Here is a 27,483-nt window from a genome sequence, read left to right on the forward strand (position 1 = left end):
TTTTTTCAAATTTAAAAAAAAATATTCAATACCTTAAATAAATTAATTAATGTGCCGTAGTCGCTTTTGACGCCACGCGCGAATCCTAAAAATGTCACCCGCAGACCTATTTTCAGCGTTAAATTAACATTATAAATAATGGAGATAGAGTTCCGGGAGTCAGGAGTTTTTTATTGGAAATTTCCTCTTCTTTCAGAATCTTTATTTAAAATTTCTTAAATATTAATAGTTTTTTAAATATTGTCAAAAAACTAAATGCCATTTTTTTTTCATCTTTAATTGTCTATAACTTTTGCAATTTTTTATGTGCTAATACACGCTTTTAGCACATTTTTCTAGACGTGATTCCGGATCCAATGAGCTATCGCACATAATTTTGAGAGTAGTATCTCTATTTTGTTCCATTTTCAACTTGTCGACTAGACTATTAGATCAACTGTCATCAAACACACAAATTCTAAAGTGTTAGACGCGTTCAGTGCCAGCATTTTAAATTATCATCATTTTTCAATTTAACATTTCCACTGAATATCATTCATCTTCTTAAATAAACAAAATTAATTTTTGTTTCATTGAACACCCATCGTATTGGGTATTTATATATATTATTACGTCAAATTAGCAAATACTTTATCGACAATATTAACAAATAACAAGAGAAAGCTTGTTAATAAATTCAATTGTAACGATCTGATTCCTACCAAAAAGAATAAAAAACCTGTAAGTAAATTGCAGTCAATCGATCAAATAATCTTCAACAGCAGATCTTCTATTGCCATTACATTTAACAATTAACTTCCTTCCAATCCTTCTTAACAATTAAGTTCCTTATCTTTTTTTTTTAGATAAACTACACATACATATTATGTACTAATCAAATCAAATCGAAAGTAAAAAGTAATACATACCTATTAAATGGTAAATGCTCCTAATTTAACATTTATTGCAAGTTCTCAAATCTAGGGCGTAGAACGGTAGAGAAGAACTGGCAATAAACTCTCCGCCACTCTTTTAAATCGCCAAGTTTTTTATTGTTTTTACAATGTTTGTAAGGAGCTGCAACCAGTACACCATGTTCCACATGGCATCCTAAGTAATTAATAGTTAAGTAAGTCCTACCGTATGGCAAAAACGTATTAGATTTGACATACTTAGGTACGATTTAGAGCCGGTTAGTTTTTGACATGCCGTTTTGTTTACGAACGCTGGACTTCAAGGTTAAGAATCGCACGCATAGCCATTCGGCTAACTCTGCCGAATGGCTAAGCTAATACATTGTTAAGCTAAGTACTTTCCTTATACTATTTACCGATTGCCATAAAATATAATATGGAAACGCATCGTTACCAGTTCTAAGTAGACAATACCTCGGAAAGTTGTGCGAACCGCAAGTAAGGAAAGTCGAATGACTACAGTAAGTGAACATTGAGCATCACGAATGCTCTAGCTATTCAACCATTTCCACCTTAAGGCACTATCAGACAAATCTTATAAAAAATATTAGAATTTAATTTAAAATTACAAGAACGCTTTTAAGTGGAAATATAATAAAGTTTACGATCCCAACAGATCTATAGACTATATGCAATGACGTAATGTACTATACTAAGTAGAGTTCTTAGTCTAATTACATTTCAAAAGGAATGAAACAAAACTAAAAGATATTTTGAAATAGAAAATGGATAAAAAAATTATATAAATGACAGCGTCTCCTCAGAATGTGTGAAACGAATTGAGTTATTCCCAATACGAAACGTTTACTCTACACGTTTGCACTAAGTAAAAAATAATCGTACCATTAGTAAGCTAATACGTGTTTAAACATTAATTGAATTTGTACTAGACATAAATTATTTTATTTTTTGTTTATTACTAACAAAATAGCATATAATAACTACGAAAAGCAGAGGCCGTGTTAACTTCAATTTATGAAAAATGGAATTGATAGTAAAGAGAGTCAGCAAAGAAACATTACAATTAACCAAGAGGTTATTTGTGTGAAAATAAAACGATACTTCATTTGAATTTTTTTTTTGTACGTCGGAATTTGAGGCTATTATAATTGTAGGTTCTTTCGACAATGATAATAACAATTGCCCCCAAAATGAATGCGCCCATAAAATAAATTAATTTAAACGTGTCTGAACTGGCCATCAGGCGAGTTTTCTCTCTCTTTCTCACACGTTGAAGGCGCAATCACCGCGAAACCAGCCGTAGCCGTGATCCGTTGCAAAAACTCGTAGAGAAATTTCCACCGCACTTTTTGTTGCATGCAAATCGTTTTATAACGGCCGATTATCGCTAACAGTTCTTTGAGACATTGAAAGTGCTTTTATTGGAACAAACATTGTAAGGAGTTGTCTATTAGTTATCTATAAATCTAGACGTCTGGGGAACGATGATTAATTGATAGCTAATTTATGGGAATGAACCCAATGAAACCTATTCTATTTATGGTTAATTAATTACTTTACTATTAAATGGCCTTAACTCATTTTAAACGACGCTAGCTTGGGGTAAGATTCAAACACGGAAACTAGCGTGATCTACTTATAACTAAGAAAATAAATAAATCAATGGCGTTACAACCTTTTTAGGTCAGGGCCTCAGATTTCTGTATCTGTTTCATGATCATCTGTTAATCTAATAGGCAAGTTGGTGATCAGCCTTCTGTGCCTGACGCAAGCCCTCGACTTTTTCGGGTCTAAGGCAAGTCGGTGACCTCACGATGTTTCCTTCACCGGTCGAGCGAACGTTAAATGCGCACATAGAAAGAGAGTCCATTGGTGCAGGGATGAGAGTCGCAGGCAGAAGCCACCAGGCCAAAACTGCACTGCGATTTACAACTACTGTATGTAAAAATTCCATGCGTTTTTTAATTAGGAAGTCAGATTTAGCGCTAAATCTTATGTAAATATATGTATTTATGTTATAAATGTATTTTAAAGTTTTACAATTAATTTTTCACGTGCCTTATTTTTATTTCGATCAATCATGGTGCAAGTCTTATCTTTCATAAGGAGAAAATAATAGTGTGTATCACCTATATATTACTAAAGTGAATCTAGAACTCATTAGAAGGTACAAATAATAAAAGAACCTTCTTAATTGTAGTTACATTAGCCGAGGTAACCGACCAAGCTGGCTATTCAACCCGCTACAGTCTTCCAATAATTGTTTAATCATGAGTGGCGTGAGTGAGTTCTCTCAAAGAACTAAAGGATGATTCACGCCGTGCCCCGGTCGGGGCACGGTCTAACATTAATGATATACTTTTGTATGAAGTAATTCATGCCTGACCGTTGCTCGGCCGTGCCCTTATCGTGCCCCGGCCGGGGCACGGCGTTGTAATGTCGGTGGGTATTGTTTCCCGGCTCCGGCACGGTCCGGCCCTGGCACGTCGTAACATGAACGTAGGCGCCCGGGCACCCGCAGAGCAGTCAACGTCAAATCTTAGTGAGGTTAAAAAATTTTTTGTTTTTTTTTTGACAAAAACAGATATAGTCGTCCAAACACGTACGTGCGTACACCCAAACAGCCCGGTGTAACATGAACCACTGTCCCGGCCGGCGCACGGTGGACATGTCCCGGCCGAGGCCCGGCCCGGTCGCGACACGGTGTACCGTGAATCATCCTTAATTCTAATGACATAATCAAAACCCAACTTCGATGGACTTTTAAATTCAGAAGCACTGATGTCGCCCGTTTGCGGCTAAATGGAACGAAATTTCAATATTTAATTCGAATTTAGGTGGTTTGTATACGTGAACAAAATCGTTGTTAAAATTCAGTTATTTTTGACGTCCAGACTAAAGTTCTAATACGTAACATTACACTAATTATACGCTGCTCAAGCCTAGTTCTTGTCTACACAGGAAATCTAAGGTATGTAACCAGGGGAGCACTTGTCTTAGCAACTGTAACTAAGAGCTTTAATAACATTTAATTACGTAATGTCGCCATCTACCGTTAGTTGTGAGATGTGACGCAACCGGCGCGTCACTGCGTTTGTGAAAGCTGATACGAACGGAATTGGGTTAGCGTGCGCGCAGCCATACATTTATTTATTTTGGTTATGTATGTGAATTAATTAAATTGAAATGGTAAAGTTTATACTAAAGAATCTGTCTTTCGATTAGGTGATGCATTTAATGGAGCAGCCGCCGGTAATAGATAAATGTCCTGGATATTTATTTGAAATATTTTCGAAATATACAGCCAAGTTTCTCAGGTCATTTAATAGTTTTGGAGTTTATTCGTTGCAATAGTTCACAGATAAAAATCTTTAATACGTCTAGTTGGGACAAGCAATTTAAACTTTAGGAAAGTGTATGATTACGAAACTAGTTTAAATAATTAAAAACCTGCAGTTAAGTTTTTTTTTTGGATAGCCTACGAGTATTATCACGATATCGCAAAAGTAAGAAAATACTACATAGACGCATTTAAAACCGTGTACAAATATTTATCTTCAATAAAATACGATAATATTAAATTTGAATTTCGAAAATTCCCAAAATAGTTCCGTTTTTAAAAAATAAATCAGTTTATGCGACTACATATAACAATTTTGAATTAAAAAGTGCAACAAAACAGTTCAAAGTGAGCTTTATTGTTTTGCAGATCAACTTGTTATTCGGCCGGCGACGTGGCTTTGACCCGACGTATTTAGGTCAAGTGGAATCGATTATCCGTCTCACAGTTTACCTCTACTCACAATGCATTAACTATGTATTTTAAAGGGTTGGGGATAGCATTTAAAATTCATGTTACAATCAGATTTAAAGTTTTAAAACTGATTTCATATAATGATATTATAGTTCTTATGCTCTAGCATTGGCACATTTCACCAAAGGAACATAATTTACACAGCGGAAGGGCTATTTCCCAGCTTTGTGTTTTTCGACTTTTTGTACCTAAGCCCTTTTTTACAATGTGATTTCAATTAAACATAATCCAAACGTTCCTCAGGCTTTGTGTTGCTACTTCTGCAAACCGTTTTCCTAATTCCAGGACTTATTTGTCACAGAATTAAGTCTTTTCTTATTCTGGTCTTTAAATAAGTTATGTTAATTAAAACTTACATCAGTAAGCAAGACTCTAAAAGTTTGGAAATGGCTATATCAACATTTAAACAAAGGACTATTCAAACCTTAAAAGTTATATTTACTGGCGGACCCAACAGACGTCCTGCATGATATTTCAAGCGATTAGGATATTAAACAAAGTATGAAAGTACCGAATGCAGCGCCATCTGCCGGGTTGATTTGTGAATCTAAAACTGACTTAAAATAGACTTAAAATTCATTGAAATCGGTGCAGCCGTTTAAGAGGATGTCAGTGACATACATACGTACAGTAGAATGATATATTTAAAGATATATTAAGTATGACAATGTAAGAAAAGCCGTTGAATACAAATGCTATTTTGTATGCGTGATAAATGAGCAATATATTGAGATTATTAATATCACAAGGAGTGAGGACTAATAAAGAATTAAATAAGCGCCTATAAAATCATTGTGATCTCCAATAAAACCTCGCCACGTTGGCGTAGCTTTCACCAAAATAGTTTGACATTTCAAGTATAAAGTTCAAAAGGTTGTTCGCTACAATTATTATTAAATCAGTTTTTAAAAGTATAACGAAATATCTTGATTTGGAAATCTGCGCTTAGTCAGTTTTTAAACGTATTTAATATAAGCATTTAATAAATAAAGAATGGTTTGTCACGTTTTTTTATTATTATTTCATTACTATTAGGAATATGGATAAATTACTTAGTTTTTTTAATGGATTGGTTTGACCCTAAGTGTTTAAGCGTAATTTCTATGTTCGTTTGCCTAGAAAAGGATTTCAACGCTGTATTTCGTAAATGAAATTTAATTACTACCCTATAAGTTTGTATTTTAACAAAGGTTTTATATTTTTCACGCCAAATAAAATTCTAATTTAATACACAACATTAAACACCGATTTTAAGTACACAAACGTAGTAATAATTAAACTATTAAACACAAAATATCCTAAGTTTACTTACCAGTTGCTAGTTTTCGTAACAATTCATTTATGTAGGAATCAGTACTTTACCGTGAGTTGCGCAAGCGCCGAACGAGGTCGCCGCTCGGCCTCAATACATTGGGCTCTATATAATGTCAGGATCAAGGCTGATTTCGTATTTGCGACAACATGCAATCCTTAAGCAATTTTGATTTCCTCCAAACACATGCAAGTTTATAATGTAAATAAATTGTGTAATTGTCAACGCAGATACTTCTTCGCCATTTTGAAACTGAAGGGTGGATTTTTTTAATTAAATAAATACGTTTCATAGGCTAATAAAGGCTCGTATCGGGTTAGTTTAATGATATTTAAGTACCTATAATATACATAACGATTTAGTTTACAGATTTGAGCAAACTTAAGGGCTGGATCACATGGGACCACATGGACTGCATATGCCTACGTGGTAAAAAAATACTGTGCGTTTTTTTGCGTACTGTGTGGTTACTGGTTATTTTATAATTAATTTTTATTTTTATGATTGAATATACCCTAAAGCTAACCGACTAATATAATATTTAGGACAATATTCTAACTTGACTTATTAAAGAAACATACGTACCTACTGCTATGTTCAACAACAAACATACAGTCGCCAATAAACTATTGGTAATTTGAGAGCATGGGTGTAGTTGTAACTAAATGGAAGCGCGAACATCATTCGTATAGTATTCGTGAGTAGCTAACAAAATCGCCGACTCGACAGAACCATCGCAAAGTTCGTGCTACTGATTTAAAGTTAGTCAAGGCAAAGGTAAAGGCGGTCATCCATTATTGAGGTCACAAAATAAACGGAGCGCATTTTATGTTACAGTTACGCGGTGGTAGGTGTCAAACGGTACTAAGATTTGAATCGCGCAACGAAAGTGTTGATGATACGCCGCTTTCTACTATTATTCATGATGAATTTTACATTGTAACCAGGTTTTTTGTTCCCAACCATAACTAGTTCCATGATATGACAAGTTTTCCCGTATAGAGCCGAGTGCCGTATGGCTGACTTGCTGTTCGATACAATTTTTTGCCACACCGTCTCCATACTTTTACGCCATTAACTGTAAAGTAATACATCTATATATATGTATGACAATTGTTTACATGCCAATGTTCTAAAACGCGGCGCGGAATAGGTCGCGGATTTGTGTCCTTAATTAACTATTGCTCTTTAGTGTGTAATGGTGAGTTTGGTAAATCACAAAATAGATTTTTTTTTACTTGTATTGTATTAAAGTATGTAACTTTAATGACGTTGTGCTTTATGACATTTTCCTTGGGGCTGGTTACCCGAGTGGTCCCTAAAAGTTGGAAATAATAATTGTGTGGAGTCGTCTTTAGCATTTCGTCTTATTCGTTTAAAGTTTCTTGTCCGTCCCTTTTATCTTTACCTGTTCCTTGTTCAGGTTGATCTTTAAAATTCACTCGTTTAGATTGCCTGATTTGCTGCTAGAACCGGGGACGGTTATTGAACTTGCGTTTCCTACATTGTTATATGTCATGACCGCCGATCTTTCAGTATCGACAATATAGATTGTTACCACAATTACCCATCAATCTCAGTGGGTTATATGAAGCTCTCTAAGGTGAGGGCATTAGGATTTGTATTTAAAGAATCGTGTCTACTGCTGTTATTGAATTTATTCTCGCCATGTGGGCGTTTATAAAGCGTTAATTGGAAATTCAGAAATCGCAAAATTATTGGATTCGTGTAATGTCTTTGCTGATTTACATCTCACTCTATTATAAATACTAGGTCAGAGTCTCACGAGAAAGTGATGAAGGGCGAGGTCTTCCATGGCGGCAGTTCTGTCAGGAAGTTTCTTGGTTGTTGGTTGATAAAGATAATTCAGTCAATAATTGGGAGAATTATGTGTCCATACGAAAAGCATATTGGCTGACATTCTCCTGTGGACCTTGACTGCTCTCTTGTAATTCCATGAGATGGGAATAATGTTTACGCTCACTGAACTGAGATTTCAAGAAATCTTTGAGTTAGTCCCAAGTCCGAAACTATTTAATGGAGCAGGAAATTTCCGCCTTGCCATTGAATTAAACCAGAAGGTATTTAAATAATATGGGGGTTTGCACATCTGACGCTAGCTTGAATGCATTATCACAATTTACTAAGAAGGAGTTTAGACTCTACCTATCCATCATAGGATTTAAAAAACTTGAATATGATGTTTAATTCTAACTCGGCCATGGCGAATGCGGCGGTATATTTCCTCGTTACGCGGGGAGGATTTATGGGCGATTTATCAATAGGTTTACTTGCACCTTGTTCAGATTGGATAATTTCGTCCTCCAACATTAAAGCTTCTGGCATAATTTATTTAATATTTTAATGTGTACAAGCTGCAAGGAGAAAAATAAACTAGCGTGTAATTAGGTTATTTCATAACAATTACTATAATAACAATGACTGCAGACACGAACATTCCGGAACGATAAGCGTGGTATTTCTGTTTCTGATTGATTGAGATTCAATATAATTTATTTTTATATACGTTTTTTCTTGAACTGCTACTTTCCGTTCGACGTTACTGGTTCCTCAGAGATTTAATGTCTTAATTGAGGTCGATCTTTCTTCTCTTAAAGACTTTCTCTAGGACATCGAAGATATCACAAAATACACTTTAAATCTTTTTAAATCACTTAACACTGAGAATATGGATATAGAATCTGCAGCGCGGTGCCGGCCACTGCAGATATCCGTATACCACCGCTGACCTGCCGTGTTAGGCGCGAAAACGAAAAGGTCTTTTAAAAATACATATTAAACTTTATTCAAGGATTAATTATACTTAATTAATAATAGGCAACCGCTCTTTAAGCATGTTGACAGCAGACTGACTGTTGTTGACTGATGACTCGCGATCATCTTCCTACTTCATTAGGACTTTGTCGGCGTTACACCTGACATTTTAGGGCTTGAGCGCAATAACAGATAAAACTCAATATATATTATAGGCAGGGGTCAGACGGTCGATAAATGACGCGATCCAATATCACGATACCTGTCTCAATATATATATATTGAATCAACTGGTCGTACTACAGTTTCAATAGATATTGACTTAATATTTATTTCTGTCGCACATCAATAAATGTGGACGAGATCTCAAGGATCACGATATATATTGACCGTCTGACCTCTGCCTTATACTTATATATTATATACAAAGAAGTGGATAAGTAATAAAACATTAAATATTTAATAAATATATTTTACGCCGAATTCTTCAATATGTGCTAACAACATTAATAAAGTAGCGTAATTTTGCTTACAAAAACACAACCCAAAATGGACAATATTAGTCTCGTATTAATTCTAGTCAAACAAAACCTCGTAAATTAAATCAGAAAACGTATCTAAAATCTTCTTAGTATGTACGTGCTTCCTCAGAAAAATATAATTTTAGAATTTGTTAGGATTTTATACATATCGTCGTAATACAAACAATTTCATTCCGAAATAGATGCAACGAATTTTTATTCATTTAATAGATAAATTCAAAGACTAAATATCTAAAGGCAATGCAAAGAACTAATTTATATTAGCTGAGATTGCCTAATATGCAATACACGAGTCTATAGTTACTACTTTTATTTAGTAATAGTGTCAGTGTAATGTATAATGTTAACAATTACAATTCATACATCAACTTATATACACTATAATTCTAAGCTGCTTTTTAAGTTCACAATATGCTTGGATTACATAAAGGAATTCTCTAACGTATTTATTTCGCCTGTTTAAAAATATTTTTTAAATACTTACAGTAAATGATATTGAATTATCAGCTGGTCAGACTTGTAACACAGGTTTATTTCCACACATGACTATTGTTTACGTCGTGGTTCACTGAGAAGAAACCACAACCCCGTGTCAACTTATACAACGTAATAAGCGAGTCTGATCACGATCTTCATTAGACGATTCTTAACCGCCCACTATCAATAAATCAATACATTTGATGTGAAATATTTCTATTTTAGAATCACCTCGTGGGTCGTTGTTGAGAATACAATAATGCGATTTTATTAAATTATGTATGAGAACTTCTTTATGTGCACAAAAAAAACAACCTTTTAACAAACTACATCTAAACACTAGAATCATGGCAATTATACGAAAACAACAAATTTTTCAAAACCGACTAGGAAAGTTGAACACAAATTATGTTATGGGTACACAATATTAAACGTCTAATAAGAAAATTATTGAGAGTTGGTGCCATCTGAAAACCATTTATGAACTTCAGAATTTAATAATTAAAACTGAATACGATAGTGGTGCGTCCGTTTGTTATCTTTGGCGGATTCAGCGGACCGGCGTCTAGCTGCCGCATATACAGCAAGCTTTGATGGTGAAGGGAGACTCGAATCCCGAGGTCGAACCAGCGATTCCCTGGATTCAGCAGCTGGCAGAGAAGCGGATGTTGGCACTGATGGTAGCTTTCGAACTGTGTCATATGGCAAAGGTGAGCTGCGTGAGGCAGTAGAAGCAATCGATCCAGAGCCGTCTGAGTCCTGAAAATGGTAACACCTGCAGGTCCTAGGTACTTTACGGAAACATTTAAATAATCCGCTAGACTATACTTACCAGTCTTTGATATGCTATGTTGGTGGTAGAAGAGAATTATCGTGCCAAGTAAAAGCACTTTAAGGGGAAATAGCACTCAGAGCTATCTATAACTTTATGCCCTTTTCGTATACATTGTGTAGGTAAAGTCATATAAAAAAAACAACGGATTGCCCTCCGGGAGTGCTGGCAGAAGTGAAAACTTGAATATTAATGTTAGGCATTTTTGATATTTTGGAATGGTTAGGGAATAATTTTGCACGAATTGCTTTAATTATTATCAGTATAAAAGTACTATCATTTATGTGGTAGAATACAATATTTATTTATTGCGCTTTCGTACACAAACATGACAATATATATTCCATTAAATACGCCGCGCCAGCTGTCTACTATCCACCCGTCTTACGAATTTTCGATCTGCCCTGCGATTCTGTAACTCACTTTTCGAACTCACACCGCGGTTTTCGCATCGGCGGTCGCTCTCAAATCAGTCATTTTATGATTTGGCATTCTGAAAAGGTGGAAGCTTGTAGTTTATTGTTTATCAGAATGCCAAATCATAAAAAGACTGCTTCACGACTGATTTGAGAGCGACCGCCGATGCGAAAACCGCTGTGTGGGTTCGGAAAGTGAGTTACAGAATCCCAGGGCAGGTCACGTGTCCGGACGCGAGTTTATAATTTTTTACCCATTCCAAAAAAAGTGTACAAAGAAGAAGAAGTTTTCACTTAAAACAATTCGATGTTCTTTTTCATTTCATAATCTACCAATTTTAAAAACCAGTAAGATGGAGTTAACAAGTTAGCTATTTTTCATTTATGTAAATTATAAATTACTAACTTTACGACCATCTCTATGTTCCAGGCGATCATATCTGGTGTTACGAGCAGAAGGCTTTCGGGGTGGGCGTGGCAGAGCAGACGGTGGCGGCGGAAGACTTGATGACCTGGTCTGCTGTGAGGCCCGTCCCTGACGTTCCAAGAGCAGGGCTTCTTCTCCACGTCCGTTACCAGCACGAGCCCCAACTGTGCTCAGTCCGGGGAAACAGCATAGACCCCTCTGGATATGGTAAAATTATTTGGCAAAGGTGCCTTTTTGTGATATAGTTTACGGTATTCATTTTACTTATCTTGATAACTCTTGACATGCTAATAGCAACGATGAAGAGTTGAAATATTTTTTTAGTGACTCATTTATTAGATATTAATTCCCGAAAAAATACTAATAATTTTGGTGAACTCGTGCTAAAATTCGATTAAAAAGAGTTTTACAATAACTTAGAGACAACAGTATATTTGCAGTCGTTGACATATTTAATTCTTATCTATATATTTATTTACGCTCGAGTCATTAAATGATTTGCAAGAATTACTTTAGGAATCGTGTATTTTTGCCAGCAATTATTATTATTAAGCTCAAAAGCCAAATGTTAGGACAATCAGTAAAACCACAACAAACAAAACACGTTTTTATTCATGCTCTCTATAAATAAATCGATTACAAAATATATTACGACAGAGTATATTTCCTTAAAATTAGCCTCCGATTTCATTGTGAAATATCATAAATTCATCTTTTATTATAAAGATAAAATAGATATCTAACAATATATGCTGTATAGCTACCTAGAAGGTACAACAGTTAATGCTAAAAATAAATACAAAAATAAACATCTACTTAATCATATACCAAATACCGATAGGCTTGCAAATGGTACAGTTATTTTTGTAAAATTCTACAACGGTTCCACACGTTCACTGACAAGAGAAGTGATCAACGTCGAAGCCAAGAGGCAACGCGTTATTTTAATCCCGAAAAACTTTGAATAATATTTTAAAAATCCAATCAAAATTAAGAATAAATTCGAATTATTTCGTGTGAAAAAAAATTATCTGCTATTTCCATACATAACTGTATCATTCACCACATCTTAAAACTAACTTTGGCATATTTTTGTGACCAATGCCTAAAAGTTAAAAATCAAATTATATCTACATTCACGACTAGGGGAGTCAAATTCCGAATTTAAGAGATTCCTAAAACCATAAATTTGATTGGCACCTGTTCAAATGTTTTAATAATTATACCAAAATATTTATACGGTACAAATTATAAAACGCTTATTTTTTAATTAAATTATGTACCACAATTGACAGGTAAATTTTATAGATATTAAGTCAATGATTTTATAAATAGTGCATACTCTGCATAAACAACCGAAAATAAGGCAACTTCGGGTAAAATTTTAAGGCACTAATAAAGGCACAATCTATCAAATGTTCAAATATTAATCTTAAAAATATTTTTGATTAGCTAATATTAGACATTATGAAGCTGAAAATTCACACAAAACACTTTGAGGAATGTTGTTTGGTTTGGAATGTGTGTAAATTGTTAGAAGCACACACTACTTTATAAAGCAATATTAGTAGTGGAAAAATTTAAGTGAATTGAAGAATGACAGACACATTTTTGTGTTTCTGATTCAAAGAATGATTAACCAGATATATTTGAATCAAAAAATTTGTACTGGGGATCTACCATAAACATTATTCTAGTCTATGGTAAGTTTTATGTAAAATTTGTCTTATAAAATGTGGGCTAAAGATACCGTTTTGTTGCCATGGTTACCAATAAGATATACCTATATGATACTGTTTCTAAGTAAACTTTCGACAACAGAAAACCCTTCAAACATAAGTACGTATAATTTATTTAAATATATATAGTTAGTTAAATTTATCAAAACATATCGTAACCATAGTAACACGGAATTGGCCATCTTCTTACAATTATTTGTCTCAACAAGATATACTACGTCCGACTGTACTCTTTGTTGTGTATGAGAAATGGGAGATAATTCAGTATAATCATCATTAACCCATTTTTAAATTCATAGAACTTGCTCCAAATATTCCCCAAAGACAATTCTAGAGAGAATGATCCATCGGGGTATGAAAGGACGTATGTACTTAGTAAATTTAACCAAACAAAGACTTTATTGTATGTGGTCGATTATACAATATTTTGTTATTCAGCATATACGTGCACGTATGTACGTGATCATCGTATACGTGTCCGCGCCGTTTAATTATAACATATGTGTGTCAATGTGTTAAAACATTAAATGAATTTTTTTCTACCATTAGTCAGCGCATATTTGAAAAAAAAAATTTCTAGACGGAAGATCTGTCAGACATATTATTCTTGCAGTTTATATTTCCGCTCAAGACTTGTGATTTTGTGAACGCTTCTATCGTAATCGGTTCAAATGTTGTATTCAAATTTAAAATTAATTATAACAATTGTTTAAATTTTTTAAAAGATGTCAAACAATTAAATGTAAAATAAATACAGTAAACTCCAACTGCAAATCCTAAAACGACATGGTTTGCCATGTCTATACATAGTAAGGTTTTTTTCCTTATAAGCTCAAAAAAGCCAGAAATTCCAGTTCTTTGAGCGACTCTATAGAGTTTGCACTGTAATTATGAAATTGTGATTTAACGCGTTAATCTTGTGTTTTTCGCGTATTAGAGGTGTGTATCAGTAGTAGGAGGCATGCGGCGGGGTCAGATCTGTCTGCGGCAGGAAACTCACGGCGGGCACAGGTGGCCGCTCCAGGCGGGACTCCAGTGCTGCCAACTGCTCTTCTAGGCGAAGAGATGTGCTGTCGAAACCGCATCCTGAAATCATAATAAAAATAAACCAAGTACCTATTTTTGAAGTTATACTTCTTTAGGCGCGTTATGAAAAATTGATGAGAGTGAAATTTTACGATGCGCGCGCACTGTGACACAAAATTGATGCTACGGCATTGGACATAATTTAAAAACAACATTCGAATAATAATAGAATTGATTAATTTAATTTTTCAAATGTAAACTGAACTTTATTGACTATAATGACTCCTTTTTCAGTCTTTGATTATTTAATTGTAATTAATTATTTGCATGCAAACAAAAACTATTTTTAATAATGCCAAAGAAGTATAACTTCTTACGCGCGTACATAAGTACGCACACCCTTTTTTTATACAAGTACATTCGAATATTGTAAAAAAAAACAATTTTTGTGTTTATTGCCAGAACAAGTCAAGCAAAGAAAAAAATTTAAAGTTTGCAAGTACAAGACGTGCTGCAGGATTAATTTCATAAACAGACTTTTATATGTGTGGACATATTGTTTTCACATTTCCCCTTCTCGAGTCAAGATGTGATTACAAAGTTATTTAACAAAATATCTCACCGCTGGCATTATCATTGTGCGGGGAATAATTTCTCCGAGCGAGATGGCGATAACGTGCGCCCACCGATACGCCCGACCCGCTCACTCCCGATACACCTGTCCCGCTCACACCTTCCGTACTAGAGAATGATGCTCCGGAAGATAAACCCACTGAAAATGTAAATATAAAAAATTAGATCAAATTAAAAAAAATAACTTAAACTCCTAATTTTTAATTCCGTAGAATTCTGACAGCTATCATTGTTTGACATGTCAGAGATTACAAACCTTTTTGGCCGAGCACATTTTTCAATTTCAATACGAGGCTAAACATCTAACTCGATACATACATTATATTTGTTAGTGAATGTATCCAATTTATTAAGTAAACACATAAAAAGTGGATTTACGGCGACTGATAATTTCGTCCCATTTCATCACAAACAGTAAAAAACGCACAAGATAACATTTTACTGTCTTAAAAAGGTTTACTAAACCTGGAATTATAAGGTAGTGAAGTAAATAAATATTGAAATATTTGATTAAGATTTACCTTTTTGTAGGTAAAACATTAAAAATACGTAGCTTTTTTTATTGCCCTCAAATAAGTCAAAATGGTCCTTTTTTCGGTGCAGAACTTTTTTAGTAGCAACACTTATGAAATGTCAGAATTCTACGGAATTAAAAAATCACAGTATAAAAGCCAAGGCATCAAAAAATCTATAGTCTAAAATTACCTAATTCTTCGCGACTGGAATTATTCCTTAGGGAAGCACCACTCGTATGTTTCTGCAGGACTTTGATCATCGCGTCTCGTTCAGCCACCTTGGATTCCAACTCTTTCACTCTGATAAGGAAAACGTATGTAGATTTATAAGATACATAAAAAACCACTTTAAGTCAAACGATTGTCCATAACAAGGGTATATACATAAATTAATTTCTATTCGTGTGTCTCGTGAATATGATTTGGTTAATTTTCATCTTGAAATATTTTTGGAAGAAAGGATTAAACGATGAGAAACATGTATAATTTATAATAAAAAAAAGCATAAACAATTTAATTTCTAGCTTCAAAAAATTTGATATCTTTTGTTTTTTTTATATAAATCTTGTGTTTATAATTAAATTCCTCCGAAACGGCTGGATCAATTTTAATCAGTGTTCAAGTGGATTCGAGAATAGTTTAGATTATCTACAATTAGATATTTGTTGTTGGGTTTTAAGTTGTATTTAAGACGTGTATACAGACGGGTCCGCTAGTGTATAAATATAATTATATTAATAATAACAAATTAATTAAAAAATAATCCTAACTTACAATACTAGACACTATTCATACCTGCTTTCGAGGTCAGCGACCTTTTTCTGTGCAGAGTGAAGTTCGTCCATGTGACGTATCTTTTCGCTGCGCACTTCAGCCATTAGGCGCTCAGATTCCGCTGAAGTTTTCTCCAAAGCTGCTATCTTTGCGTCCCTATAAAACACGATATTACAATTAATACATTAAAATTAATTAAGTTATGGTATTATGTGTGATTAATGATTACTTTATATTAACGGTAAATAAGTATAATTTTGTTTAGTTTTAAAACATTTAAACATGGATATTGAGCCAAATTCCGGACCGGAAGGCAGTGAGACTGTTGTCTTTTTAGGATTTTTTTGAATAAATTTAATAACTTAACCATCTGCCCACTGAAGTACAGTGTAAACCCTTTACGTTTACAAATAACATCGGAGTAGGTTTCCTAGAGAACGTTGAGTGTCACCGTAACGTCAAATAGCGGTGCTGTCATTTGCATGACGGCCGTCATAGCGGTGATAAACATTAGTTCAACGTTATTCGCGTGTAGCGGTGCCCATATTTAATTAATACAACGAGTGGAAACGTGACTTGGACGAGCGAAATTGATTGTTTTTTTGCATTATGTTAAAAAGTAAAGACGGCCGTTATTAACAACTGTAAAATGACGGCCGTTAGTTAACGGCACTGCTTTTTAGGAAACCTAAGCTTTAGCACTTGTGAGCCTTCAGGCATTGGCAGTCTATGAACAGCATTACTTAACATCAGGTGACTTTCTGCCGCATATCACACTCACTTGGGTATAGACGCGGCGGAAACAGCGGCCTGCCTCAAAGCGGCCTCCTCCAAATACCGTTGTTCCCACTTCGCACACTCTCCCTCTAACGCGAGAAGGCGTTCGTCTCTCTCCCTCACTTGTCTTCGGAGTTCTGCTTCTTCACCTCCTTCGGTCCCTCCGATACGACTGCCCACACCTCCGCAGGTGCATTCGCGTTTGCTAAAGTATAATCATTATATGTTGATTGTGACGTAATGGATTTTGACATACAGGATTCATAGTACGCGTTCAATCTCTTTTCTGAATCCATTTAAGCAAATTAAGGACCATTGGACATTGAAATATACAAAAGATAGTGTGTTAAACTAGAATTGTTTTTTAACCTTAACATGATTGATTAATACTTCTTGTTTAAATATTAATAGTTCCCAATTAAAATTAAGGAAACAACAACTTTATGGCAGGGGTCACCGCTTTATTCCACAATTTTTTTTTTAATATGACCACTACTAATACTAACAGCATTATTAAACTAATAATTTCCTTTAACTGAATGAGAAAACCATCAATAAAAACACCTCATTCGACTTTAAAAATGCGCTTACTTTGTTTCAGAATGAATTTAAGTTGTTAAAAAAATAATTTATTTGTTTATAACCTACTTTTGGAATTTCTGAATCTAGTATGACTACTTTTTTTTCTTCAAACTTACCGGAGTGTCTGCAATTCCTTCTCCAACTGAGCTCGTAGCTTCCTCTCAGTATGTTCTCGTCTGTCGGAGGCCTGTTGTATTGAAGCTAAGGCTCGCTGGAGTCCCCTCACCCGTTCTACGTAACCGCTTGTGTGACGACACTAAATACAATGTTTAAGAATATAGCCGAAACGGTTACACGTTATATAAAGAACATTATGTACTAACAAAGACAATGTACTAATAATTTCCTTATTGAGGTGTGGAAATGAACAATGTGTGTGTGCTTTTTTAGGTAAGGGAGCGTTCAAGTATTACGTCACGCAATTTTTGGAGATTATTGAACCCACCCCCGGAAAACCGAATCAATAAGAATCAAAACATCGTAATAGCGGTATATGCGATTCAAAAATTGGTCCGACGATCCAGAAATTCTATCATAGAAATTCATTTAAATGTTACTTATTTTTGTCATTACTATAATTTTAAGAGAAGAATTAGAACACAGTATCGATAATTCAATTCTCGATTGAAATAGTATAATTCTTGTCATAGTTTTATTTTTTATTGTTGTTTCTATTATTATATTTTTGTACTTTAATATTTAATTTCGCTGGTCGTGTCTGTTTAAAAAAAATCCTTTAAGTGGATACGATATGAAAAATATTAAATATTGAACACTAAAAATCATTACCTCTTCTTCAAGTCTCACAACATTAGCCTGCGCATTGGTGAGTGCTGTATCCAGAATATCGATGTGGGTCCTTTGTTCTTGCAAAGTCGCACGTTGAGCAGACATTTCGATCTCCTGACGCTCCTTTGCGCATGCTAACTCTTTGTCTGAAATCGCCATGATTTTGTTCATAAATAAATATATTTTTTTTACATTGATGGACGTAAGAATTCATCTCAAAATTCATGTAAATTTTCCGAATAGTTTAAAAAAATTGCGTGCGTACAACGTACACGTGTCAGAAGTGAAACTTCTTTGTAAATTAACTAATACAAAGGTAAAAGCCCCAAAAAAGTCTGCGTAAGATGCACAAGATGTTATGCGACAGTTCTAATATGTAACTACTAAACGAATGCATCAACCAATAGCGTGTATTTTTTCTCGATCTCCCCTTCTTACTCTTTCTCAATCGGTCTCAATCGCTCTCTCCCTTATTTTCGACAAAAACGCTGCACATCTTCGTGACGCTAATATTATTATATATGATATTATTATTGCGTTTCATCCGTAAAAATTTTAGCCTAAAGAAGTTTCACTTCAAAAAATATTTTTATAACAGAACAGATCTCATCTAAACTCCATGAATACCAAGTAAAACATAATCTTTGTAAAAATACATGTCGAATTGTACATTATCATTCGGGGTTTTCGAAGTCGGATAAAATACATACTTTGTGTAATAAGCTGTGCAATAAGCATTTCTCTGTTTTGTAACTCCTTACGAAGCACTTCGCTGTTACTATCGGCATCAGCACGCACGCCTTGAGACAGCAGTTCCACCTGAACATAATTCAACATTTATTTTGCATATATTAATTTTCCATAAACGCTTAAATAATGAAATAAAGTAGAATTGCAATTAAAGAAATTACATAAATATGTATGTTTTAGTGAAACTAAACAGTTTCACTAAAAATAATCAAAATATAAAAATTAATCGTTAAACACGAGTTAAGAGTAATTTCCTTCAGCATTCAAAAAGTATAGTTGTATATGATATTTGGTCACGATTTCCTTACAAAATTGATCAAGTCTACAACTAATAAGTTAAATTTAATTGTTTGACATCAGCGACTTTAATTAAACGAGTATTATTATTAATAATATTATTTAGTTTCTCCGGAGTGGTAAAACATGAATTATGACTTTTAAGGCTAAATAGAACATAATAACGGGCACGATTGCGCTTGCGCATTGTCCTTTCTCAATGTTTTTTTCATACTGTCAAATAGCCCATAGTGTACCTGATGTTTGAGTGCCCTGTTGAGTTCATGGAGCCTTCTACAATCTGCCTGTAGTCTTACGCGCGCAGCTCGTTCTAGCCTCTCTCGACGCTCGCACGAACCAACCAAGTCTTCGTGGGCTGTACGAACTTTCTCGACTTCCTCTTCCAACTAAGACAAAGTAAATTTACATTAATCAATACACATAAGCACATGTTAGCTATCGTTTTCGTATGACATCTTGGTTATGACAGTTTCAATATACAAATCATAAATCACTATCTTATATTTCGAATGGGCTAAAATTCACTGAATGATTGACGGTATTTGCACTAGAACAACTCGCTTAATACTAACTTATCGATTTTAATATCTATAATCATCTTTTTTATTACTTTACAGAATCAATCGAATGATTGAATTTTCTACCATTGCAATAAAACTGATTCAACTTTTTACTAACTGTTTTTTTTTTCTTAGAAAATTATTTTATTTATAATTTGTTAGATTTTAATGGCATGTAATTTTTCTGTATATATACGTATATAATATAAGTATTTATAATATACACTATTTTTATCAAAATGTAATTTAATACAAAACTTGTTGTAAAGTCTTTAACGGGCTTAAAAACTACATAGTCCTCCTGTGGTCTTCAACATTTTACCATAGTGCATTTCCTGCAATGCTGAAGAAAACAAAAATACACAAATCACTGCAAATAATAATTATCAATTAACGCTCCAACGCTATCTATATCTTCTATAAATCTTCTTGGCCTTAAATGACACCAGTTTCTTCAATCATGTTTATTTTATTTATTCAGAAGGCTGATTAGCCTTCTGTGTCTGACACATGTCATCGGTTTTTGGGTTTAGACATGTCGTTGTTCATGATGTTTGACTACATCAAAGAAGCACGTGCTAATTGCGCAACAACAAATCACTGTTGTACTTATAATATTTTTAAAATAAAATATTTATTATTATATATATGCCATCTGATTTAAACAAAGAGATTTTACTTCTTCTTCGTCTTCCATTAGATCTCCTCCTAAGAAACAAATGTTCACCAGCTCCATCGAGTTTTTATCGGTTAAAAAAGTTTACAACTAACTAAGGACCTTCTTTCATATTTTTTAAAATATAATATTCATTTTAACAATGACGTAGAGCTTAGTTGAAATAGCATTTGCGTAATTAGTTTGAGCTACGTCCCGCTTTTAGCAACAGACAAATTCAGTTACAAAGCAATTAATACGGTAATTTACAGTCCACAATCGAGTGTATTCACCTCGATTGCTGCATAGATGTGCTAATTTTAGCATGCTTGCATGCTGAATTCTAATTTAAAACGATATTAATTAATAAAAATGAAACCAGTTAGATATGTCACCGTAAAATTGTAAAAACCGTTAGATTGTAATCTATCTCGTCAGATTGTAAACTGTCGAAAGATTGTCAACTCAACATACTGCTTGCAATTTAACGTATTATTATTCGGTAGTTATATGAAATTGTTGGGAAGAAAAATTAATCTGTAATTGACCAAAGAAGTTTGAATGATAACTAAGTTAGTGTAGTACAATCTACCGAATACCGATAACCGATAACCGATAGATTACAATCTAACGGTTTTTACAATTTTACGTTAACAGATATATTACACATATACATTATACATATATGGGTTATAACGTAGATCGTATTTTTTTATTTGATGTTTTAAAACATCTATGTTATTCATTCCCTATACAACCCACACTATATACAAATAATTGCTGTTTCAAAGCGATTAAGCAATTTAGACTACTGCCTTATAATAGTTTTAAAGCGAAGGCAATTCGATCTTAAAGGGACACTGCTCCTACAGCTAAGAAGATGTCTAACACATTGTTCAATCTCTTTGGTTGTACAAGAAGAATCTTTGAAGAAGTTTTCTTGAGCTACTTCTTAACCGTTTGGCACATGAATATGGATACTTATCGAAATTTCCTGATTGACCCTGGTCGCTTAATTACAAGTAAATATAGTTAGAAGGTCACGGGTGATTCACGCTGTACAAAATAAGTGCAATGTACTCGGTTTTTCATTCAAACAAAGTGACGTAAATACAACTGAAAATAAACATTACTCACGATTAAATTTAGTTTTACGCGGAATCACACGGTCACAGCGTAATATCATACGATATATTTTTAACTCTTGCGAATTGACCATATTTAAATAACTGTTAAGGGATTAAAAGATTACATTTTTATTGCAATGAACTGTAATTGTAATATTATTTCGTTGTTTCTTTTACGCATTAAAAAAATTGAAATAAATAGAAAAGTTTTTAAAAATATCACATTTTTTCTAATAAATTTTTCTAGGAAATTTACTATTTATTAAGATCTGTTTGATTCATTTATATTCCTCTGAACCTCCTATATCTACCTGTTTAAGGAATAATATTTCATATATTAATTACGAATCTCGAACATACTAAAAAGCACATACTGTATAGCAAACACACGTGTCACGTTTTTTTACGCATAGTAATCGGCAGTCTGTGCAAACACCAAAATCATTATTTCCTCTTGAACTTAAAAACTACTGTTTGACTTTAAAAAAGTAATTGTTTTACCACAGAGCTATACTGTATCTGTGGAGCATACATAGATTCAAATGCATAGATCCGCCTCTTCACGAAAAATACTGAAATTTTAAATACCTTAGAGGTTTTAGACACCCTCTCACACGCATTAGCAAGCTGGCGTTTGAGCTGATGATTCTCCGCAGCCAATGCATCAAGGACTGCTGTGAAGGCATCGTCTTCCTCTAAGGAACCTTCGCCACCGCTGCACCAGCCGCTGGATTCCGAACCACCTGGTACTGCTCGGACTCCCACACTGAAAATCGTCACACAATTATTACTTGATGTTTGAACTGGACGGGTCCGAAGGCAAAAAGTTTCAAACTCAAAGTTTCGCCAGGCATCGAGCTCCTTTTGGGTGGATATAACCCATGTGTGTTAAGCACTAAGCCAAAATAATTGACGGTTGAAATTATTACTTACAAACGAAAGTATGAACAAGAACGTTAAGGCAGGCCTTTTTAATAGGTGTAATCTTTCCAAACACATTTTTTTATGTAAATAATATACAATTAATACGTTTTGTTATAATTACACATTCCTTTGCAATAAAAAACATAATTAAATTATATGATTCCTAGTGCTATAGCTAAAAAAACAATATTCCTATTTAATGATTACGACTTTTATATTGACTAATCGAACATTGTGTGGTCTTTCTATTATATTAAAGATCTCGCGAATTGCCCAAGTCTACCACAAATACAAAGAATACAATGATTTCAACAATACAATTCACTTCTTTCAATTCGAACATTTGTAAGACGATTTGTAAAACGAAAATTCAAATTAATTAATTAAGTGCTCGTTCAGACACGGCGGGAACCGCGCGATTGTCAGATCGTGCGGTTTGAACCGCAAAAATGTCGACTGTTCAAACATTGGCGGTTAGTTAGCGATCAGTTTCAACTTTCAAGATGGAAGTCGAAGAGTAACTAACGTGTCTGTGGTTGATAAAGAAAAGGCAGATTCAGAGAGGATCGACTGACACATGGTAAATTTGTAACACTATTGACTATTTGAGAATGTCAATAAAATCTTTTGATGAACTCATTGAACTAATCAGGGAAGACATTTCAAGCTCTGAAACACTTATGAGGGCAAGCGTGTTACCAGAAGAAAAACTCTCCACTTCATCAGTAAATAACTCAGTGTCGAAGCGATAGCGAGCTCACGGTGCTCTTGTTATGACGTGTTAATCGCGCGGTGCCCGCAATGCTAATGAACGCTGAGTAAGATCTTCATAGTAATAGAACCGCGCGGGAGTATCGCGATTCTATTTTCTGGCGGTTGGGTTGCGGAAACCGTGCGGTTTGATTAACCGCGCGGGTATGTCTGAACGATTAGTGCTCGTTCAGACACGGCGGGAACCGCGCGATTTCAGAATCGCATGGAAATCGCGCGGGTCTTATTTGTATGAGTTATTAAGTATTCGTTCAGACATACCCGCGCGGTTAATCAAACCGCACGGTTTCCGCAACCCAACCGCCAGAAAATAGAATCGCGATACTCCCGCACGTTTCTATTACTATGGAGTCTTTACTTCGCGTTCAGTTGCATTGCGGCTACCGCGCGGTAGGCACGTCCACAGCTCGTGAGTTAGCCATGGATCGTTTCGACGTTGAACTATTTATTGATGAGGTGGAGAAAAGACCTGCAATATGGGATATTCAGTGTGATGATTATTCAAATAAAATAATCAAGAACCGAGCTTGGCAAGAGTTATTGGAGATATTTGGAGATTGTGAAGACACGTTGGAAAAAAATAATATACTGAGTTATTTATTGATGAAGTGGAGAGTTTTTCTTCTGGTGACACGCTTGCCTCATAAGTGTTTGAGAGCTTGAAATATCTTCCCTGATTAGTTTAATAAGTTCATCAAAAGGTTTTATTGACATTCTCAAATAGTCAAAAAAATTTCTCTCAAACATTCTTAAATTGGGATATAGTGTTACAAATTTGCCATGTGTCAGTCGATTCTCTCTGAATCTGCCTTTTCTTTCTTTCCTTTGTTTTCTGTATCAACTACAGACACGCAGTTCCTCTTCGACTTCCATCTTGAAACTGATCGCTAACTAACCGCCACTGTTTGAACAGTCGCCATTTTTGCGGTTCAAACCGCACGATCTGACAATCGCGCGGTTCCCGCCGTGTCTGAACGAGCACTTACTTAATAACTCATACAAATAAGACCCGCGCGATTTCCATGCGATTCTGAAATCGCGCGGTTCCCGCCGTGTCTGAACGAGCACTAACACAACTTATAACGGAATATGATACGACGCTTCATTAAATTTGTCTTTTAATACTTATTTAATGCTTAAGAATATTAAATTTTCTACAAAAAGTTGCCAACATTTTGTTTAAATATAATATCCTTACCTGGTCAAATCCGGCTGTGACCTTGACAAACTGAGCTTCTCCTTGCTCAGTTTAGCCTTCGCTTTGCCTTTGATTCGTTCCTCCCTTGACTTGGAGGGCGCTCGGGGGGCATGCGGTGAGGCGGGAGGGGTCGTATTTCGCGGAGTAGGTGACTGAGCTACCTCTTTAGCTAGGTGCTTCAATACAGATGATTGGTTCAAGAAGTCATCTGGGATTTCTGTTATTTCCTAGAACAGATGTCAACAATTTAATATAAAGAATAGCTCTGTTTTTTATGGGTCATTGGAAAACCCAGGAATAGTAGACGAAATATTATTTTTGGTTTAAATAAGTAACTACTGTGAAAGCGTATATCTGTTATAAAAGTTTTGCTTATGCAGTGAGCACATTGAAATAAAGTACTGGCTGCACCACCACGGAAATCAAGTCGTATTAGTTCATCAAATACACGAGTGAGCACTCTTTCAAGAAATCTGCTATCCATTTGCAAAGACCATCGGGTAACGCAAATCATGAGAGCTTGTCTAAGAGGCTTGCGTGCCACTTTATCGATGACTTTAGAAATGTAAAGGGATACAGACAATGCTTCACCATGGCATTCCATGGGCCTCCCCTTCTATTAGAAGGTAACCTGTAGATCGATTACGACGAAATCCATATTGGCGATCGCTAAACAGATCATATTCTTCCAAATAAGGCGACTATTCAATAAATGCTCCATAATCATGCAGAGAACAGAGTTCACCTAAATAGGTTGATAGTAGGGTCGGCACAGTTATTTATATATTTATTTATTTATTAACATTTCATTGCAAATAAAAGAAACACAATACATAAAAAACTATAAGGGATGCAACGGGCGGCCTTATCGCTAATAAGCGATCTCTTCCAGGCACCCCTAGTTAAGAGAAAAACTGAAAAGAAAAAAAGGTAGCTGTTTGGCACAGGCTGCCTGTTAGCAAGCTTCCAAGACCTGAGCACCATTACAGAACTTAAGTATATGTGTTTCAGTATAGGAGACAGTTCATGTGCACATGACTTAAGCACTAAAGCCGAATTCCATCAGGCCCACCATCTTTGTTCATGTACAAATTGCATATGGTTTTAGGAAAATCAGTTTGTCTCATTTTTACTTCTATGAGCCACAATGTTGAAGTATGGGGGGCATTATTTTATATTATGAAATATATTATAGGTATTAACTTGAAACACATCTTTGAAAAACTGTATAAATTAATATGCAGAACATTAAAAACACTTTTGTGGAGCTATCACTACAAATGAGATGTATGTCATATGCATATTACGACTAAATATAATATAAGAATCAAATTACCTGAACACCATGGTCAGGGGGACTTGTGTATATCCGTTGACCCCCAATATCTATATAATTAGCACTAGCTGTCACTTCTTGCTGTTTATGTATCTTAGGTAATGGTATCCCACTCGGCTTCTTAATCTCTGATTTCTTCAATGTATGGTATGGGGATGACTGTGTGTTTGAATGTTTCACTTCACTTGTGGTTCGTTCATGTTCTCTAAAATTACAAAAATATATAAACACTCTAATAGTGCATCTTTTTAAAACTCACTTAGCTGCTGTTTTTTTTGCCTTACCGTATTGGTGTTGGTCGAGACGACCAAGAATCATCTTGGTTGTGAATAATAAGTGTGTTGTAAGAGGAAGAGGACACATCCAGTGAACTTCTGTTGCTATTACCACCACCTACTGAATCCTTTAATGAATTACGATTACTTCCTGTGACACTGTCCTATTGAACATATAAAAATATTATTAAGGATTATTGTTATGTTATATACATATACTTGTTGCCTTATTAAATAGATATACATATTCGCATATCTATTAATCACTTGGTACATTTAAGAAATAAAAATTACCATTAATTGAAAAAATAATAATAATATAGCACCTTGAGTGAGTTCCTATTGTTGTTATTTTGACTCTGATTTTCTTGTCCCTGGGGTTCCACTCTTGCTGTATGTCTTACCACATATCTCTCTTCTCTTGATAAGTTTTCATTAGATGTCGAAACATCTGTCTCACTGCCTGATAGACTTTGAGTAAAACTACTCGGAACTGAAAACAATACTATGTCATTTTGAATTCACAATTGATGGTATGACTCACTCACTCAACAAAAAATAAAAATTGTAGGAAAAAAACAGAATTTGATAGATGTAAACAGTTTATATTAAAGAATAAATTAATCAGATCACCATATTTAAGTGTAACAAGGGCATTGGACTTATGATTCATTAGAAAGTCATTTTGTTGATACCAATTATTTTAACATTTAATATAATAGAGGGTTATTTACCTGGCTGTTTTTGTGTTCTTTGTATGTTATTTGCAAATGACATAAATCGTCCTGATGGTCGCATGGAGCCCATGTTGCTTCTTTAAGAGACACTTATTTTTACTGTATTAACTATATCATCCTACAATTAATGTATGTTTGAAATTTACACAACGCTTTAAATATTGTTTTTTAGGAGAAATTTGAATAATCAGGCTTACTTTGTACTAATAACATAATTTCTGATGAGTACGCCATATACGGAGTATTACAAATTCTCTTTACTGTACCATGCACCTTAATGTTATTTTTTTTGTCACTTCAATATGTATTGCAACTGTCTTATTTGTTTCGTTGCTTCTGAAATTATAAGAGCCACTCGATTAACTAATTAATTACTTATAATATGACAAAAGAACTAAATAAAAGATTAAAGAAATTACAATTCCTCAATCTGATTATTTCTCAAGAAGCTCCACTTTGAAGTTATTTACGTGTTGTCAAATTGACGTTGATGGTACACAATTACCTAT

General features: G+C 34.5%; 1 protein-coding gene and 1 long non-coding RNA gene across 5 annotated transcripts; one reads left to right on the forward strand and one right to left on the reverse strand.

The window, feature by feature from the left end:
- Positions 1–9,158: 9,158 nt before the first annotated feature.
- LOC125063488 lies at positions 9,159–23,582 on the forward strand. Its single transcript, XR_007119517.1, has 3 exons — positions 9,159–9,169; positions 9,246–9,247; positions 23,414–23,582. It is a non-coding gene; the product is annotated as an uncharacterized LOC125063488 (long non-coding RNA).
- Positions 9,267–27,479, reverse strand: LOC125063486 (angiomotin-like protein 2). Of its 4 annotated transcripts, XM_047669956.1 has the most exons (19): positions 27,394–27,479; positions 27,172–27,310; positions 26,972–27,092; positions 26,564–26,742; positions 26,247–26,401; positions 25,963–26,167; positions 24,627–24,853; positions 22,322–22,499; positions 19,628–19,777; positions 19,055–19,163; positions 18,345–18,490; positions 17,672–17,811; positions 16,978–17,178; positions 16,218–16,352; positions 15,613–15,722; positions 14,897–15,046; positions 14,249–14,334; positions 11,489–11,707; positions 9,267–10,593 (listed from the first exon to the last, which is right to left on the reverse strand). In XM_047669956.1, exons 3-19 carry the CDS (start codon positions 27,042–27,044, stop codon positions 10,336–10,338), a joined length of 2,721 nt encoding a protein of 906 aa, XP_047525912.1. In that variant the 5' UTR covers positions 27,045–27,092; positions 27,172–27,310; positions 27,394–27,479; the 3' UTR covers positions 9,267–10,335. The 4 variants fall into 4 exon arrangements, with proteins under 4 accessions (XP_047525912.1, XP_047525915.1, XP_047525913.1 ...); XM_047669959.1 differs by having other exon boundaries at positions 26,564–26,730; positions 26,972–27,051; positions 27,172–27,442; XM_047669957.1 differs by having other exon boundaries at positions 26,972–27,051; positions 27,172–27,442.
- Positions 27,480–27,483: the final 4 nt, after the last annotated feature.

This window comes from Pieris napi, chromosome 3 (assembly GCF_905475465.1).
Source record: "Pieris napi chromosome 3, ilPieNapi1.2, whole genome shotgun sequence".
NCBI classification, from domain to species: Eukaryota; Metazoa; Arthropoda; class Insecta; order Lepidoptera; family Pieridae; genus Pieris; species Pieris napi.